The sequence below is a fragment of the Cucurbita moschata genome, unplaced genomic scaffold (assembly GCF_002738365.1).
Source record: "Cucurbita moschata cultivar Rifu unplaced genomic scaffold, Cmos_1.0 Cmo_Scf00012, whole genome shotgun sequence".
In the NCBI taxonomy this organism is placed as follows: Eukaryota; Viridiplantae; Streptophyta; class Magnoliopsida; order Cucurbitales; family Cucurbitaceae; genus Cucurbita; species Cucurbita moschata.
In genome coordinates, this window is record NW_019268528.1 from 556,582 (window position 1) to 575,271 (window position 18,690).

At 35.8% G+C, this 18,690-nt stretch overlaps 2 protein-coding genes across 3 annotated transcripts; both read left to right on the forward strand.

Annotated features, from left to right (window-relative positions):
- Positions 1-350: 350 nt before the first annotated feature.
- LOC111450442 (3-hydroxyisobutyryl-CoA hydrolase-like protein 3, mitochondrial) lies at positions 351-5,540 on the forward strand. Its single transcript, XM_023090570.1, has 10 exons — positions 351-645; positions 2,361-2,462; positions 2,684-2,736; positions 3,652-3,786; positions 3,899-3,995; positions 4,102-4,231; positions 4,333-4,511; positions 4,722-4,849; positions 4,947-5,048; positions 5,186-5,540. Exons 1-10 carry the CDS (start codon positions 414-416, stop codon positions 5,282-5,284), a joined length of 1,257 nt encoding a protein of 418 aa, XP_022946338.1. The 5' UTR covers positions 351-413; the 3' UTR covers positions 5,285-5,540.
- A 10,076-nt stretch (positions 5,541-15,616) lies between these two features.
- Positions 15,617-18,309, forward strand: LOC111450439 (glucan endo-1,3-beta-glucosidase 8-like). 2 transcript variants are annotated; one of them, XM_023090567.1, is made up of 3 exons: positions 15,882-15,965; positions 16,064-16,149; positions 17,149-18,309. In XM_023090567.1, the coding sequence occupies exons 1-3, from the start codon at positions 15,957-15,959 to the stop codon at positions 18,275-18,277; spliced, it is 1,224 nt and encodes a 407-aa protein (XP_022946335.1). In that variant the 5' UTR covers positions 15,882-15,956; the 3' UTR covers positions 18,278-18,309. The 2 variants fall into 2 exon arrangements, with proteins under 2 accessions (XP_022946334.1, XP_022946335.1); XM_023090566.1 differs by having other exon boundaries at positions 15,617-16,149.
- The last annotated feature ends 381 nt before the right edge of the window (positions 18,310-18,690 follow it).

The following is an 18,690-nucleotide window of genomic DNA, read 5'->3' on the forward strand; positions in this document are numbered from 1 at the left end:
TTGTTTTCAAACATTAAATTCACAATAAATTTGAATCCGTTTCCATTCCATCTAAATTAATTTTTGAAAATTTATGAGACATCTCCGCATATAAAATTTTCCTTTATTTTAATTTTATCCCAATAAAAAAATTTATTTTATTTCAATTTAATCCAAATGAGTAATAACTAACTCATATTAATTAAGTTAATTTAATTGATTTTTTTAATCCATTAGAAAAAAAAAAAAAAAAAAAAACAACATTATTATTATTCGTATTGTACACTCCACCCCCTTTTCACTTCCGTTTTCTTTTCCAACAAAACGTCGACGTTTTTATCGTCGTCGAGAAGGTCTGCTTTCCTTGCCGTTCTCTCCTGCAGCGGTCTCGCCTGTCGAAGGAAACAAAAACCAAAAAAGAGCAAACACACAGCATGCGAAGTTTGCTCCGATTTAGAGCTTCACAGTTCTTATTCAAATCCTCTACGGTTTCTTTCTCTCGGAGCTTTCCCTCACCCAATCTCTTCCACATCAATTCCAGTTCCGACCGGCGAACCTTGGCGGCCATGGCCGGCGCGGACGAGTTTGTCAAGGGAAACGTTCATCCGAATGGCGTCGCGGTTATAACTCTCGATCGCCCCAAAGCTCTCAATGCCATGAACTTAGGTTCATTTCCTTCATTATTTTCTTCTATTGCATCTGATCGCTTCTGAATTTAGTTTATAAATTGAGGAATGTATGAATGTGGCTTTAGTTTACTTTCGTCTGAAATTTGGGAGTTGAACTTCATAATATCGATTGTTCTGATAATTTTATGCCGATTCAAGTGGAAAACAGCATTTCTTAAATTGTGGAAATAGGCGAAGCTCCCAATAGATTCTGAGTTACCATAGCAAATTGAGACGGTTATTGTTGAGGATTATTGGGAGCGAATTACACGTTGAAAATCATGGTTTATAAGTGAGGAATACTATTTCCATTCGTATGAGGCCTTTTGGGGAAGCCCAAAGCAAAGCCACGAGAGCTTATGCTCAAAGTGGACAATATCATACCATCGTGGAGATCCGTGGTTCCGAACCGTTATTGTGTCTGGTGAGAAAATCCTGTAGCTTCTTAAGTTTGGTAACGCCAGATTTTTCCATAGCAAATAGTTGATTCATAGCTTTTAGCTTATGGCCCTCGTCCATGACGAGTCTGTGCCGCCATTTGCTGTGTTTTGTGAGCCTAGAGGTCCAGAGGATCCAATTCTTTGATATTCATCTCCGGTTTTTCTGTAGAGAAGAGAAAAATTGTGAGATCCCATGTCGGTTGAAAAGGGGAACGAAACATTCTTATAAGGGCGTGAAAACCTCCCCAGCAGACACTTTTAACCTTGAGAGAATGCCTGGAAGGGAAAATTCAAAGAGGACAATATTTGCTTGCAGTAGGCTTGTGCTATTACAAATGGTATTAAAGCTAGACACCGAGCGATGTGCCAGCAAGAACACTGGACCCCGAAGGGGTGGATTGTGAGATCCCACATTGGTTGGAGAGTGGAAACCTCTCCCTAGCAGACTTGTTTTAAAAATCTTGAGGGAAAGCCTGGAAGGGAAAATTCGAAGAGGACAATATCTGCTTGCAGTAGGCTTGTGCTATTACAAATGGTATTAGAGCGAGACACTGAGCGATGTGCCAGCAAGAACGCTGGCCTCGAAGGGGGTAGATTGTGAGATCTTACATTAGTTGGAGAGTGGAAACCTCTCCCTTGCAGACGCATTTTAAAAACTTTGAGAGGAAGCCCGGAATGGAAAACCCAAAGAGGACAATATCGGGTAGCGGTGGGCTTGAGCTGTTACAAATGGTATCAGATCCAGACACTGAGTGATGTGCCAGCGAGGAGGCTGAGCCCTGAAGAGGAGTGGACACGAGGCGGTGTGCTAGCTAGGGCGCTGGGCCCCGAAGGGGGGTTGATTGTGAGATCCCACATCGGTTGGAGAGGGAAACGAAACATTCTTGTAAGGGTGTGGAAACTTCTCCTTAGTCGACGCGTTTTAAAAACCTTGAGGAGAAACCCGAAAAGAAAAGCTCAAATAAGACAATATCTATTAGTGGTGGGCTTGAGCTGTTACAAAAACTCTACACTATACGATGAGTTTTCATGGTTGAGCGGTCACAGCTAAGCAAAAATTATTGAAATTTTGTAAAAAAAACACACACACACACATTTGGACAGCTTGTTGCAAAGACATGGTTCAAAAACACTATCATTGTGCTTAAAACGTTAAGAGCAATGATAGTGTCTTAACTTTATGAGCAAAAATAAAGGTGTTTTTCGGATGTCTCTATGTTGGTTTGGTTTGATGATGATTTACTTTCTGTATTAAACTTTATTGACTAAGCAGATATGGATATAGAATACAAAAAGTATCTCGACGAATGGGAGGAAGATCCAACGGTCAAATGTGTCCTCGTCGAGGGAAGCTCGTCTCGTGCCTTTTGTGCAGGTAAGACGGTATAAAAAGACCATCTAAATTCACGAGGTATCTTTTCCAATTTCAGTCCTATTTTTAAGATTTATTGAAAGTATAACGATTAAATTCGAACCATTTATAGTACCGGGACTAAAATGAAATGGAACCCGAAGTACACGAACCGAATAGTATTTTAACCGAGTTCTTAGTTGAAATATTGGTTCTTAATAACTTAAGTATTAGTCTATTCACAGGTGGTGATGTGAAGCAGATAACGAACAAAAACCAATTACCAGATATGATTGAGGTCTTCTTTTTGCTTCATCTCTTTGCTCTTCCACGAACCGCAAAGAGGGGGAAACGTTTTAAGAACATGTCGTAACACTTTCTTAAAAATAAGCCCGACCATATGATTCTTATTATTGCATTATTGTTTCTTCTGAGTAGTTTGATACTGTGAGATCCCACGTCGGTTGGAGAGGGAAACGAAACATTCCTTATAAGGGTATGGAAACCTCTCCCTAGTAGACGCGTTTTAAAACCGTGAGGCTGACGGTGATACGTAATGGACCAAAGTGGATAATGTTTGTTAGCGGTGGGCTTGGGCTGTTACAAATGGTATCAGAGCCAGACACTGGGCGGTGTGTCAGCGAGGACGCTGACCCCCCAAGGGGAGTGAATTGTGAGATCCCACATTGGTTGGAGAGGGAAACAAAGCATTTCTTATAAGGGCGTGGAAACCTCTCTCTAGTAGACGCGTTTTAAAACCATGAGGCCGATAGTGATACGTAACGGGCCAAAGCAGACAATGTTTGTTAGCGGTGGGCTTGGGCTGTTACAAATACTATCAGAGCCAGACACCGGGTGGTGTGCCAGCGAGGACGCTGACCCCCAAGGGGAGTGAATTGTGAGATCCCACATCGGTTGGAGAGGGAAACAAAGCATTTCTTATGAGGGTGTGGAAACCTCTCCCTCGTACGCTTTAAAACCATGAAGCTGATAGCGATACGTAATGGGCCAAAACGGACAATATTTGTTAGCAGTGGGCTTGAGCTGTTACAGATACTTTTTCAAGCTAGAAAGTTCCTTCGAATGCAAACGATCTCTTCAGTTCATCATTTGATTTGAACGAAAGCGACGAGTAGATATTTTCCATTTGAATCAAATGTGATTTCTTCGCAAACTATATTGCATTTGAAATTCTTATGACGTTTCTCTGCAGGTATTTACAGCTGAGTATTCTTTAATTTGCAAAATTTCTGATTACAAGAAGCCTTACTTAGCCTTCATGGATGGCATAACAATGGGGTTCGGGATTGGCTTATCAGCTCACGGCCGTTACAGGATCATCACAGAGGTACGTAAATCTTCCCCGTTCTGCTGACACGTACCTTTCGTTATTATATCGGTCCAAGAATGTCGTTTTTGCCCCTAACTGTACACGTTCGTCTATATTGGTTTTAACTCAGAGGACCCTTCTAGCCATGCCTGAAAATGGAATTGGTTTGTTCCCAGATGTTGGGTTTTCATACATAGCAGCTCAAGGTCCAGGAGAAGGATCAGTTGGTACGTCATCGTTATCTCGAGCTGTTTTTGTTCGAATCCTTATTTTCCCCGAACGTTTAAACGTTTTGTTTTAGTAAATGTTTTGTAATCATTCATCACTCTGTAGGGGCATACCTTGGACTGACTGGTAAAAAAATTTCATCGCCATCTGATGCACTCTACGTTGGTCTCGGAACGCATTACGTTCCGTCTGCGAATTTGAGTTCACTGAAAGAACGACTCTTGACTGCTAACTTGTAAATTTCCGAACATCTTCTATCGATGTTTTTTCATTCTGTTAATCGTTATTTTCGAAGTTGGATGGTCTGTGATGGTCGATTGTTTAATTCTTTTACAGTTCTGAGGATCCTCACGAGGATATAAAAACGCTCCTGACAAAATACAGTAGCGACCCCGAGTCTCCATCCTCGTTGAAGTTACACTTACCTCAGATAGTTTCGTGCTTTGGTGCCGAAAAGTCGGTTAAGGAGACGGTTGAAGAACTAAAGAAACACCAACAGGATTCAAATTCTTCAGGTATGTTTGATTGATTATATGATGTCTTAAAGAACTTCACCGAAATCTTCGAATTCTTCGGGAAACTGGAAATGTGGGGACAGCGGATGATAGGGGAGTAGCTCCTTTTGTATCTACGGAATCGTTAGAACCGCAGGCTCGACCTGCTGACCCTAAAGACACGAGCTGGCCTTGCTCGGTCACTGATGGGTCATGTTTTTGTATATGCAGTGGCGGAATGGGCTAAAGAATCTCTTCAAGGAATTGGAAAAGGCGCTCCCTTTTCACTTGCATTGACACAAAAGTATTTCTCCAAAGTTGCAGCTGCACACGGAAAGCGTAACAACGAATTATCGACTGTGAGTTCGAGATTTTTTCGTTCGTGCTTTTAATTGCTCGAAACTCAACATAGTTTACGTAGTAACGTGCTTCCTCTTTGTATGGGTGGGTGTGCAGCTGAACGGCATTATGAGAACGGAGTATCGTATTGCCTTAAGATCATCCCTGCGCAATGATTTTGCTGAAGGAGTTCGAGCTGTTTTGGTGGACAAAGATCAGGTTAGATTTTATGCTAATGTTTAGCTTAAAACGACGAAAAGTTGTAAGAAAACAAACAAACCATTTTCGCGAATAATTTCGGGTTTTTCGAGCTTAAAATTTATAATCACAATGTGTTTGATCTTATGAACTGGCAGAATCCGAAATGGAACCCGTCAGCCTTGGACGATGTCGACAACAAAGAAATCGATTCCCTCTTCGAACCTGTAAGTCGAGTGGCTGAATTGGAAGTATAAATTACAAAAAGGAGAACATATGTGCTTATTTTATTATTGCCAAGAAAATTTGTAAAATTTAATAAATATTTGAACTATGGTCGGGAAGAACTGATAATCGCATAGCTCGGGGAGAAAAACCGGCGATGCTAAGGTAGTATTGTGCTATGCTTAGATTGAGTATCGTTATTATCCATAGCTATCGGGAAAATTTTCAAGTCATATAATGAAATACGTAGTTTTATGTCCAAGAGCCTCAAAATATGGCTCGAGATTATATATATATATATACACCTTGAGATTATTATTCTTATTATTATTTTGGGTAGATTTACAATTTAGGGGTAACTTTTTTTCCATTTAATCTATTAAATAAAATTTAATAATCAATTTAATCATTAATATAAAATATTTAGAAAAAATATTTTTCAAAGATTAAAAAATATTCTAGAATTAAATTTATAGTTAAATATGAAAAATATTTATAATTTTTTAATAAACATGATTTGAGTTCCCTAAAGAGAATTGAAATATAATGAAATGAATAAAATATTAATTATTAAACGTAAAAAAAATATAAAATGGATAATTTATTTTAATAATTCGAAAATTATTATTTTAAAATTTAAAATTGGGTGATCCCACGAACGAACGAGCAAAGTTCCCGCTCTTCGGCGGCTCCATTTCCTTATAAAAGGCGACCTCCTGCCAAATTTCGTAACGTCCCGCCTCTTTCTTCTTCATCGTTCTTCAATTTGCCAATCTTCCCGCCGCCGGATTCTCTCTACGAAAATGGCTTCCTCGTTTCAGTTCCCTTCTCCGGCCACCGGAACCGTCGCCATATCGTACTCAGAGCTCCAAGTAAGTCAATCTCCGAGAAAATTAGACTGAGTCACTAAAATCTATTTTCTCGAATCATTTCGATTTCTTCTCGGTCTTTTGTTGGCATAACGGAGTTAGGGTTTGCTATTTGACGAGAAATTTTCAAATGTTGAGATATAAACCCTAGGTTGGGTAATAGTGGCTTTCTCAAACTCCGCGAGTCATTATACTGATAAGATTAAGGCTCCACGAATTTCTTGGTAGTTCATAACTTTTAACCTGATGAACATTGATATGTAAGAGATCTGGTGAATGACTTTCTGTTTCTCTTCATGTTTGTTTAGGTATAACTTTGGATGGAGTCATGGCAAAGAGAAACTTGAATCTGGGAAGCCTGGTATGCCATTTTTATCTGCCTCTGACTCTGTACACTGTTTAAATAAGCAATAAACAATAATTATGGTTCTGGAAAGCTTTTAATATGAGCTAACAAGCATCGATACTGTAGTTTGGCTTGTGTGTCTATGCCGACATGTCATATTGGTTAGAGAAATGAACGAAACATTTTTTATAAGGGTGTGGAAGCCTCTCTCTAGTAGACATGTTTTAAAACTTTGAGAGGAAGTAGAAAGTGGGAAGGGATGGTTAGCTGTGAACTTGAGATATTAGAAATGGTATCAAATCCAAACAAATCCAAACACCTTGCCGTGTGCTAAGGTGGATTGTGAGATACCACGGTTAGACACGTATTGAACCCTTAACTTCGAATAAATTTTGAGATCAAACTACAAGTAAAACTGGGTTTGGTTGCTTATCTTATTGAGTTATTTGCATCATTCTTCTCCCACCCTACCTTTTAAAAAGCTTTTTCAGGTTTTACTTTTTGTGTATGGTACGTTATACATTACACAAATGAAATCTTCGATTTGCAGTAAAATCATAGAGTCGATACAATCTTCTTCTTAGAACGAAGAGCTCCTTGCCTCGCCTTTTCTAGCATCTCTTGGCTTGCTTACCTAGCTCTTGTATAAGATAATATTATCTTCTTTAAGTTTTCTCTTTCGGGATTCCTTCAAAGTTTTTAAACCGTGTCTACTAAGGAGAGATTTACACACCCATATAAAGAATGGGTTATTCTCCTCTCCAACATACGTGAGATCTCACAGTTCTTTTTCATTTCTTTTTTCTTGTTAAATAAAGATCATGTGCTGGACATATATTCTTTCATCACAAGTTTTGATATTTGTTCGATATTTGTTATGCATCTAAAGGGACGGATGCTTTCAATCTCGAGCGCTCCACATTTGCATTGTTCATGCAACCGGATTGGTATGTTTTTTAGTTAAGATTCAAATATGAAATTAACCGTATGTTAAAAACTTCGAAGTTACTAATTTGCTCCAATAATCGTGAAAATTTAGAACGATTAATTTTCATGAGCTATATTTATCAATATCATTGATTTACTCTCATCTTCTCTTGTTTTCCAGCTCAATTCTCCGGAAGAAATTCAAATTCACAAAGAGGTATTGATTTGGAACTAAATCATAATTATTCAATTGTTTGGTGGAAAATTTAAATTTTTTAGTACTAATAATAATTTTAATAAATAAATAAATAATAAAGGAAACTCCCTTAATTTCAAGATTTGTAGGCTGATAATAGACGACAAATCTCTTAATTGAGAAGAAAAAGGCAAATCATTTTATACTCCAACCTAATCCGTTAGCCGCCATCCTTGTAAGGGACAAAATCCTGTTTCTTCTAGAATGCTCGACCATATCCCTATTACTTTTTTTTAAGCTTAATTTAATAAAAATATCTTATATTTGTTTAATAAATTTAGATAAATATATATATATATATATATCTTTAAACTTTTTGAGATAAAATACAAAATTCAAGAGTATTTTTAGTAATTTCACCTTATTTTATTTTATTATTTTTGTCTTCCTTTTGCTTTAGGGCTATAATCTTACTTTATTTACGATTTGTTCTGAATGGATTAAATTAATATTTTGATTATTCTTTGAAGAATAAATTTTAATTTTAATTATTGATTATTTTATTCGTAAAATATATCTTATTTATCAATTTAAGTTTATGCGTGGAACTACAAATTTTTATAAGCAATTTCACATTGTAAACGTTTTATATTTGTTATATTTAAATTTCAACATAGAGGAATCTTTGAAATTTAAATTTTTGTGTACATAAATTTTACATTAAAATAGTATAGTATACGTATAAATTTTCAAGCATGGGTAGAAACTCAAAATTTTAGCTCAATCAAAACTTAATTCATATTTGAAAAATAATTTAAAATGGAAAATGTAAATTTTTTAAAAAGTGACTTTAAATTTTTTAACCAAGGTTAAAAAATATTCTTAAAATGTAGTGTTATTTAACTCTTAAAATATTTAAGTTTTTACAAAAAAAAAAAAAATTAAGGATAAATTTGGATTTTAAAGGTTTTTTTAAAATTTTTTTTTTATACTAAAATATTAACAGCTTCTATTTTGAACTTTTATTTTTAGTTTAGGATATTTTTTACAATAACTATGAAGATTTGAGTATTTTTTTTTAAAATTTATTAATTTAGTCTTATTAATATTAAAATTATTATTGTCTTTTTTTTCCCCCTAGTTTAAGGTTGGCTGATGTTGATGGTGGTTGGTGGTTAGAGAAATGTAGGTGAATAATTTTGACTAGCCACTCATATCATCCAGCAGCCTTGAGATGGGAGACAATTTTCTTCATCCCATTGGAATTTTGTGGGGGCAACCTTGTAAATTCCCTTCTGTAAATTCCTTTGTTTTTAAATTTCAAATTCTTTTCACTACAAATCACGTTTTTAATATGTTTATTTTGTTTTATTTTTTCCTTTTAAATTAGCTATAATAATAGAAAGCTCATTGGGTGGTTTGAAAAATTAATTAATTTTCATAGTTTAGTAAATAACACACAAATTACAAGTTTTCATTTTTTTTTTTGAGTAAATAATTAACGTTTCTTCTAAATAAGATATTTATAAAATATTTTTAAAACTAAAACATGTAATATAATAATAAATAGAACGCACGTGTCAGGGGAAAATGTTTTGACGAGTCTTGCTCTGTGGCCCCACGCTGATTCGACCCAATAATGAGGGGATAAGCGTTATAGTTTACCAGCCACGCCAGCAATTTTTTTTCTCTTGTAGACTAGGTGGCACTCGCAAGCCGACAGTGGATGAAAATCCACGTGGTATAAATAAGGTCAAATGCCACGTTGGATGACAGCGAAAACCTTCTGCGATGGGGCCTCCCCTCCTCGATGTTTCCTTTCTACATGCTTCCTCTCTGTTTCCCCACACTTTTTGTTACCTTTTTTGGTCCAAAATACCCCTCTTTGCCTTCTATTTAATGGCCCACATTTTTTACTTTCTAAAAATCACGACTCTTTATAATGGCATGATATTATCTACTCTAGGTACAAGCTCTTGTGACTTTGCTTTGGGCTTCTTAAAAAACCTCGTAACAATAGAGATAGTATTCCTCACTTATAAACCATGATCTTCCACCAAATTAACCAATGTAGGACTCAATTCCCAATAATCTTCTAACATAAATGTTGTAGAGTCTGTCGATTGAGTTGAAATATTTTTTTAGATCTAATCCAATTGTTCAGTAATAAATTTTTTCAATTCTAATAATTCTTGTTAAGTAATGAAATCAATTTGATCATAATTTTTTTAGATTTGGTTGGCTTAGGTTGTTTGGGTTATCTATTCAAATTTTTATTTTTAATAGAAATAATGTTAATAGTAAAATATTCATTTTTAAATATTTAATTAAAATTTAGGATTTGTAAATAGTCAAAATTATTTTTTAAGGTGTATTTGAAGGGATTATTATTTTTAATATTTGTAATTTAGCCTAATAAATAGGGAAAAGAAAATAAAATCATTTTATTAAAAAATTCAAATGGAAGGGTAATAATGTCAATTAGAGAATAGTTTCGTATCCACAAGCTGACATCACGACTATTTTAAGTAAAAAAAGAAAAGGCATTAAATGAATACGAGTGGCGACAGCGTAAACTTCAGGCCCACATGCTCTCTATAAATACGCCATTGTCGCAACCGCCATTCCCCAAATTCCGTCCTTCTTCGCTAATCTTTTTTTGTCTCTCTCTTTCCTTGATTCCCTCCGCCCTCTGGTCTCCGCCCTAATGCCCTCTGCATACTCCGCAGCACACGCTTCACAGTCAACACAACTCTGCCTCGGAAACCGCCGGAAAACCAGTTTTCGAAAGCGGTGCTTGCTGATGATCAAGCAACAGAAAACCAGATTCTATATTCTCGCCCGTTGTATCTCCATGCTTCTGTGTTGGAACAATCGCGATATTCCTGATTAAAGCACCTATTCCACCGTCGATTGTTGTTTCTTACCTCAGTACACGACGAACAACGTCCTGTTTAGTCCGCGTGAGTTTCTGATCGGAATTGAACCCCGATTTGAACGGATTGGAGAGGAGGAATGCGGTTTAGGTATGACGTTGGATCGAAGATATACGATTTAGTTTCTCGACAGCCATTAAAACGCATCGCCGTGGTTCGTCCGCTTGGAGTAGATTTCTCCTGTTCGGCAGGGAAGAGATAAATTGAAGGCAAGAACAAGCGTTGTTTTGTTCATTTTTTCTAATTTTACTGTGATATTTGAACTGTTGATGAACTTCACTGGACGGATACTTGTATATAAACTGCTGAGAAAATTAGGTTTTCTTTTGTTTTGATATTGGACTCTGTCTTCGAGATCTATGGATTGAATCTTATTTGTGAATTTTGTTTCATCAAATGGAGAAAGGCATTTTGTTGAGATTTAAACCATGAGATACGTTCTTGTCAAGATGGATTCACTTGTAAAAAGTCTCAAATTCTGAAGGAAATCAACTTCTGTTTTCTCTGTACAGAGCTCAGAATTATAATCTTAATTTGATGATTGTGCGATGGAAATACGAACAGAAGATTACAGTTCTTTTTCCTTTTTTGGCATTTGATTCTAGAACTATGCGACATCGGAATCTACTGTTGTTGAAGGCCTGTATTGTTTGCAATTGGAATTGTTGATTTGATTTGATTTAGTGTGCAAATATGAGTGCTGTACTCTGTTGAGATATCCTTTCCTGGCTGAGAAATTATTCAATGCTCATATTATGTGGGCTTAGAAATGGGGTTTTGATAATAGTATGGTTAAAAAAACTTAGTTTAGTGTATGAACTTTGATTTAATTTATAATGCTAACGAATCGGATCGACTCGACTGAGATGATAGATGGAATGCTTGGACTTCGTTTGTCTCCCTTTTCTTATCTTTCGCTCTCCTTGTATAGGTTGGGGAAGGACCGGGTAGATTACATTTGGGAGCTAAGTTGATGATCTCGGTGGTCTTGTTAGTGGTTGATAAACTACGATTGCAATTTTCTTTAGTAAGTCCTAGCTTAAGATAAGTGACAAAGAAAACGGTTGATACTTCCACCTTTACCTTCAAGCTTCTAACAATTTAGTTTTTAGAACTTTAGTGTGACCTCTCATAGCGGAACTTATAGTCTAAAATGGAATTTTGTGTCCATGGTAACGGCAACGGAAGACTTTCAGAGAAAACCAAAATTATACTACCAAAAAGAATAGAAAAAAGGGGAAAACCAATTTTTGGTCATCTAGGCATGGTTTATGCCACGATCAGTATAGGTGATTTCTCGTTTGGACTCATCATTTGTTTACTGTGGGCTTAGACGTTGACACCCGTGCTTGGGTAGCGCAAGAGCCCTTGACAGGCACTACAAGACCTGCCAACCCTCATGGAAACCAGTAGCCCTCTCCTATCTAGGACTATTCCCATTCCTCTTTGTATTTTTTTAATTTTGTAATAATTTAGTTTTTATTATTCTTAGAGGACTATTCCCCTCGCCATTTCAATGTGATTGGTCTTGATATTTAATGTTTTTCATGAAGTAGATTGTTGTTGTTGAACATATTCCAGGTGCTTAAATGAGAGGCCTCGGCTTAAATGAGAGTCGTTATGTTATATCTGTTGGCTGCTCTTAAAAGATCAAGAGAAAGTTGTGAGTCTCCATTGGTACGAGGGGTACGGGCTAAAGCGAACAACAATATATGCTAGCATCTAAGTTCTATAGTCTCTCTCCTTTTCTTGATACATACTCTAGATGGCTTTGCTTTGGGCTTCCCTAAAAGGCCTCGTACCATCAAAGATATTCCTTCATTTATAAACTTATAATCATTCCCTAAATTAGCCGATGTGGGACTCACTTCCAACAATCCTCAACACTCCTTGAGGATTTGGACAGAGAGAAGATGTAACAGCCCAAGCCCACGGCAAGTAGATATTGTTTTTTTTTTTACTTTTCATTTCGAGCTTTCTCTCAAGGTTTTTAAAATGCGTTTGCGAGTGAGGTTTTCACACCCTAATGTTTCATTCTCCTCTCCATCCAATGTGAGATCTCACAATCCACCCACCTTCAGGCGCTCTCGCTGACACTCATTCATCTTTCCAATCGACGTGGGATCTCACAATCTACCTCCTTTCGAGGCCCAGCGTCTTCGCTGGCACACCACCCGGTGTCCACCTCCTTTCAGGGCTCAGCGTCCTCACTAGCATACCACCTGGTGTTTGGACATGATACTAATTTTAACAACTCAAGCCCACTGCTAGCCGATATTATCTTCGGTGGGCTTTCCCTTTCAGACTTCCCCTCAAGATTTTTAAAACGCATCGGGGAGGTTTCTACACCCTTATAAACAATGCTTCATTCTCCCTCCAACCGACGTGGGATCTCACAATCCACCTACCTTTGAGCGTTCCCCTCTCCAATCGACGTGGAACCTCACACGAAGATCTTTATCTTTTTTCACTCAATTATCTTACTTTTTTCTGTATCTGTGACAATAATTTGTTCAGTTCAATTACTGAAGTATATTTTGGTGTCTGCATGACAGATTCATCTAGGGGCTCAATCAAGAGGAAGTACTGGAAGGGCTCCCTCCCTTGGATTCACTCTTATTGCTTCATGCCACCAAACCAAAATCAACATTTTATTATTTCGGTACGTTTATGCCACCGATAACATCATAACACGCTATTATATTCGTTTTTCTGATTCGTTCGTGCAACAATTTCTTAGTTTTTAGATCATAATTCATATTCATTTTTCGTCTGTTAGATATAGAAGCTAGACGTATAATACAGTAGGCCAACGCTTAAATGTTTCGGTTTAATTCCGTAGTAATAACTTGATTATATATATATGGTTATTTAAATCTTTATAATGGATTCCAATAATGAAAAATATGAATATTTGGAAATTCAAGGAAATAATTTATCGTGGATTTCTTCATGTATTTTTAATTGTTTTTCTATATATATATTTATTTATTTATGAATTTTTACTTTCAAACATATTATAAACAAAGTGTGGTGATTTCGAATAACTTATGAAAAAAATATATTTTTTAAGAAATTTAATTTTTATATTTGAAAAATTAATAATTTCAAGTGTGTTTTGTATAGCTTCTTAAAAATGATATATATATTAAAAAATTTTAAAAAATTAAAAAACTTGGATTAATTTTTTAATTGGATAATCTCTAATGGGTTTCTTAAAAAAATAATTTTTAAAATAATCTAAGTTGCTTAAAGTGTTTTATTTATTTATTATAAGATAGAAAAAAAAATTGATCATAAAAAATAATTAAAAAAAAAAAAACTATACTAAACATATTTTAAGTTAGGAATATTTTCAAAATCATTTACAGAAACATTAATTTAGTTTATAAATTATATTCGACAAAATGAGTTCGTCATTTTTTCTTTTCGACCATCAACTTTAGTCAACCACCTCGAGCCACTTTCAACTTTTCTATAGAGAACCTCTCTTTCTAACTAACTCGTGGAAAAACAATATTATTTATTTATTTATTATTATTATTATTATTATTTTGGTAATAAATGGAAAAAGAAAAAGTGGTTTTATTAATAACTTTTTGAGAAGATAACACCATTTTTTTTCCTTTTATAAAGAGATGAACTTTGGGGAAAAGAACAACACAAAGAAAGCAATAGAGATTAGAAGAAAAAAAAACATTACACATAGACTTGGGCTGGAAAGTTGCCTATTTAGTGCTTTCTTTTTCAAATAAAATTTCATATATATATATATATATATATATATATATATATATTTCAAACCCAACTTGAAAATTACTTTAAAGGGTCTGCTTCAACATTCCAATATATTGGAAACTGTGTTACTAGATAATCATCGACCATATAAAAATAAAAGTTGATGCAGTGATTTTGTGACGCTCGAGCAAAAGAAAAATATATGAATGAACTGAGACTACATTCAAATGAAAAAGATCATAAGAATATGATGATCACAAGAACTCCGAATCCTGGTTAGAATCTCGAGCAAGAAGAAATTTAATAAAATGAATTAAAGTTTAAAAATTAAAAATTAAAAAATAATTTATTATAATGAAAAAAGAGTGAATTATGATTGGTTCTGGAGATAGCTTTAGTGGTGGCATTATTGATTTTCCTTTAAATGTATAATTGAATTAAAAAAAGGTTATGATATGGAAATAAAATGTGATAAATATTCCTAAGATTCCACCACTTATGTAATCAACAATTAATTTATTTCTGGCATTACCTAAAAATCTACACCTTTATTTATTTCCACTTTTTAAACAGCTTTTTTGAGTCCCTTTCAGACATATATAATTTTTTTTAAAATAAAAACAAAAATTTTTTTTTTATGAATTTTCTAAAAATTTAAATATTTGGGCGTGGAATTTGAGAGATTAAGGCTCTAAAAAAAATTGATCTTCGACCTTAAATAATATTTTTGAGCTACAAATACGGGTTTAAAAGAAGCAAAAGTCATGTTGGCAACAATGCATCTAACTGACGACGACGATGTGAAGTTGGGGTGTAAATAATCACGAAATTAAATATTTTTTATAAGGATGTGGAAACCGCTTCCTAATAGACGCGTTTTAAAGCTGTGAGGTTAACCGGTATACATATTGAGCCGAAACGAATATTATTCACTTTCTCATCGAAATTTGAGTTTTTTATCTGTACATTTGGTGATTAAAAAGGAAAAAAATAAATAAATTCATGGCAATAAAATTGCATTAAAATTTTAATTAAAAAAATTGAACTTATAAATACTAATTTTTTACCCAATTCAAAATTTTAAAACTATATATAAAAAAATGATAATAATAATAAATAAATAAAAGATAAGATTTAACTAAAAATACAAGAAATAAACATAAATTTAAAAAGGAAATTGTGTTTTTTTATTATTTATTTTAATTTATACGTATCTGTTTTTTTTTTTTTTTGTAGGAAGCAGGTCACGAACAAAAAGTGGCATTAACTGAATAACTGAATTAAGTAACGATTTATGTATTTATTTATTTATTTATTTCATTCCTTCTTTTTCTCTGTGAGGCTCCATTTTTTTTCCCTTCCTCATGAAGCTCTTCTAAATCCAACTCCAACCAGCAGTCCATTTGCAGAGTCCTCTGGTTTCTTACTCCTTCCTTCTCGATTCCATCTTTATCAAAAACATTCCGATTCAAAGATTCGAACCAATCAGAGATCGAATCAGCAAAAAGAGGGGGAAAAAAAGAAGAACAATGTCGGAATCTGTGTTACGATTCCACAGAAATTGGATATTCATAGCTTTGATTTTGTTGTTGTTGACGGTTGTTCCGAATGGATTTAGTGTTGGAGTGAACTGGGGAACTATGGCTACTCACCAGCTTCCTCCAGAGAAAGTTGTTAAAATGCTTCAAGAAAATGGGTTTCGTAAGTTGAAGCTTTTTGAAGCTGAGGATCGGATTTTGGAAGCCCTAATTGGGACTGATATTGAGGTTATGTTGGCTATTCCTAATTCAATGTTGCAGGTTATGAGTGAAGATCCTGAGGCTGCAGCTCTTTGGGTGGATTCTAATGTTACTGCTTACACTTATCATGGTGGTGTTAAAATCAAGTTGAGTATTGATTTACTTTGGTTCTTGTTCTTCGTTTTTTTGTGCTCGTAAGGTGTTCGATGAAATTCCCACTTCATGTTTCTCTGTTTTGAATGCGTTCTTTTCAAGCCTGCCTTTGAAACTTCACATGAAATCTTTAGAAAGCGATTGAATTAGCCAAAAATAAGTTTAGCTCATCTTTTGTTTTAGAAAGCGATTGAATTCTCCTCTCTAGGCTTTCCTTTTCGAGTTTCTCCTCGAGGTTTTTAAAACGGGTATACTAGGGAGAGGTTTGCTCTGTTACCCTCTCCAACCGATGTGGGATCTCACAATAATCCACCCCCTTTAGGGCCCAGCATCCTCGCTGGCACTTGTTCCCCTCTCAAATCGATGTGGGATCTAATAATCCACCCATTGTCAGGGCTCACCATCCTTGCTGGCACACCGCTCAGTGTCTGGCTTTGATACTATTTGTTACAGCCTAAGTCCACCGCTAGCAGACATTGTTCTCTTTGAATTCTCCCTTTCGGGCTTTCTCTCAAAGTTTTTAAAACACATATGCTAGGGAGAGGTTTCCACACTCCTATAAAGAATGTTTTGTTCTTCTCTCCAACCGATGTGGGATCTCACTACAATCCACCCCGTTTGGGGTCTAGCGTCCTTTTCACACCATTATAAAGAATGTTTCGTTCCTCTCTCCAACCGATGTGGGTTCTCACAATTATCCACTCCCTTTGGGGCCTAACGTCCTTTCCACACTCTTATAAAGAATGTTTCGTTCCCCCCTCCAACTAATATGGAAACTCACAATAATCCACCCCTTCGGGGCCCAGCGTCTTCACTGGCGCTCATTTCTCTCTCCAATCGATGTGGGATCTCATAGCAACCCGAAAGAATTGAAATTTGTTAATGTATTTTTAGAAGTTTAAGAACCAGATTTTAGGAATGTTAAGTTAGCTTAACAAGCATATTGGTTCTTTCCATCTCCTATAAACTTCCATTGCAAACTGATTTTGCAGGTATGTTGCTGTAGGCAATGAGCCCTTTCTTAAGTCCTACAACGGCATCTATCTTCAGTCAACCTTACCTGCCCTGAGGAATATCCAGCAAGCCTTAAACGATGCAGGACTTGGATCAAAGGTCAAAGCTACTATTCCTTTCAATGCTGATACTTACAATTCCCCGGACTCAAACCCGGTTCCATCTGCAGGCGATTTTCGGCCAGACGTCCGAGACTTAACAATCGAGATCCTACACTTCCTATCCATAAACAATGCACCATTCACAGTCAACATCTACCCCTTCCTCTCCCTATATGGCAATGACTACTTCCCCATCGACTTCGCCTTCTTTGATGGAACATACAAGTCCATCAAAGACGGAGATCTAACATACACAAACGTGTTCGATGCAAATTTCGACACTCTCGTTTCGGCCCTAACAAAAGCAGGATACCCCGACATGAAAATCATAGTAGGAGAAGTCGGCTGGCCAACCGACGGCGACAAACACGCCAATATCCAAAACGCAAAACGATTCAACCAGGGATTATTGAGGCATGCTCTAAGTGGGGAGGGAACCCCAGCAAGGGTAGGCATAATTGACATCTATCTCTTCAGCTTAATCGATGAAAATGCCAAGAGCATAGAGCCAGGGAGCTTCGAAAGGCATTGGGGAATATTCAAGTTCGACGGTAAGCCAAAATATGAGCTAGATCTGTCTGGTATAGAAGCCCAAAAGGGGCTGATAGCAGTAGAGGGAGTGAGATATATGGTTAAAAGATGGTGTGTTTTGAACCCAAATGTGAAGGATTGGGAAGGCTTGGCTTATAGTGTTGACTATGCTTGTAGCCTATCAGATTGCACTGCTTTGGAGTATGGATCTTCTTGCAATCAGCTAAGTGCAGAAGGGAATGCCTCTTATGCGTTTAATATGTACTATCAAATGAACAGCCAGAAGAGCTGGAACTGTGATTTTTCTGGTATGGCTGTGGTGACTCAAGAGGATCCTTCTTATGGCAGCTGCCAGTTCCCTGTTATGATTGATTATACCTTTTCTTCTTCTTCTTCTTCTTCTTCTTCTTCTTCATTTCTGGATCTTCTGGTTGCAGGTTTCATGGGCTTTCTGGTGTTTTTGTTTCTGGAATGATTCATAATGGATTTGAGAATGATTTTTGTGAATTTGGGAAAGAGAAGTATAAGTTAAGATTGAAGCTGTTCATCATGTTTTTTTTTTTGTTTTTTTTTTTCCATGATCGGATGTAATTTGCGTTGGATGCTCGTGAAAATTTGTTCCTATACACGAGCCTTCTATGTCTACATAGATATAACATCACTATGTGTTTCTCGTCCAAACGGGAATTTTTCGTTTAAACAGTAAATGTAGAGGAAGTGGAAGATATCCCTAATCTCGTCTCACATTACTTTTATACCTAGCTTATGAAATATTATTTGATTTAGTTCTAAATAATATATATGGTTCGTTTTCGCTCGTTATTTGTGGCCGTCAACCTCATGGCTCCACTTTTTAACTTTTTTTTTTTTTTTTTTTAGTTTAAAAAT

Coding starts and splice junctions, on each gene's coding strand:
- LOC111450442 (XM_023090570.1), top strand. CDS start 414: ATGCGAAGTTTGCTCCGATTTAGAGCTTCACAGTTCTTATTCAAATCC. Junction 3,996..4,101: donor TCCAGGAGAAGGATCAGTTG/GTACGTCATCGT, acceptor ATCACTCTGTAG/GGGCATACCTTGGACTGACT. Junction 4,850..4,946: donor GTAACAACGAATTATCGACT/GTGAGTTCGAGA, acceptor GTGGGTGTGCAG/CTGAACGGCATTATGAGAAC.
- LOC111450439 (XM_023090566.1), top strand. CDS start 15,794: ATGTCGGAATCTGTGTTACGATTCCACAGAAATTGGATATTCATAGCT. Junction 16,150..17,148: donor CATGGTGGTGTTAAAATCAA/GTTGAGTATTGA, acceptor CTGATTTTGCAG/GTATGTTGCTGTAGGCAATG.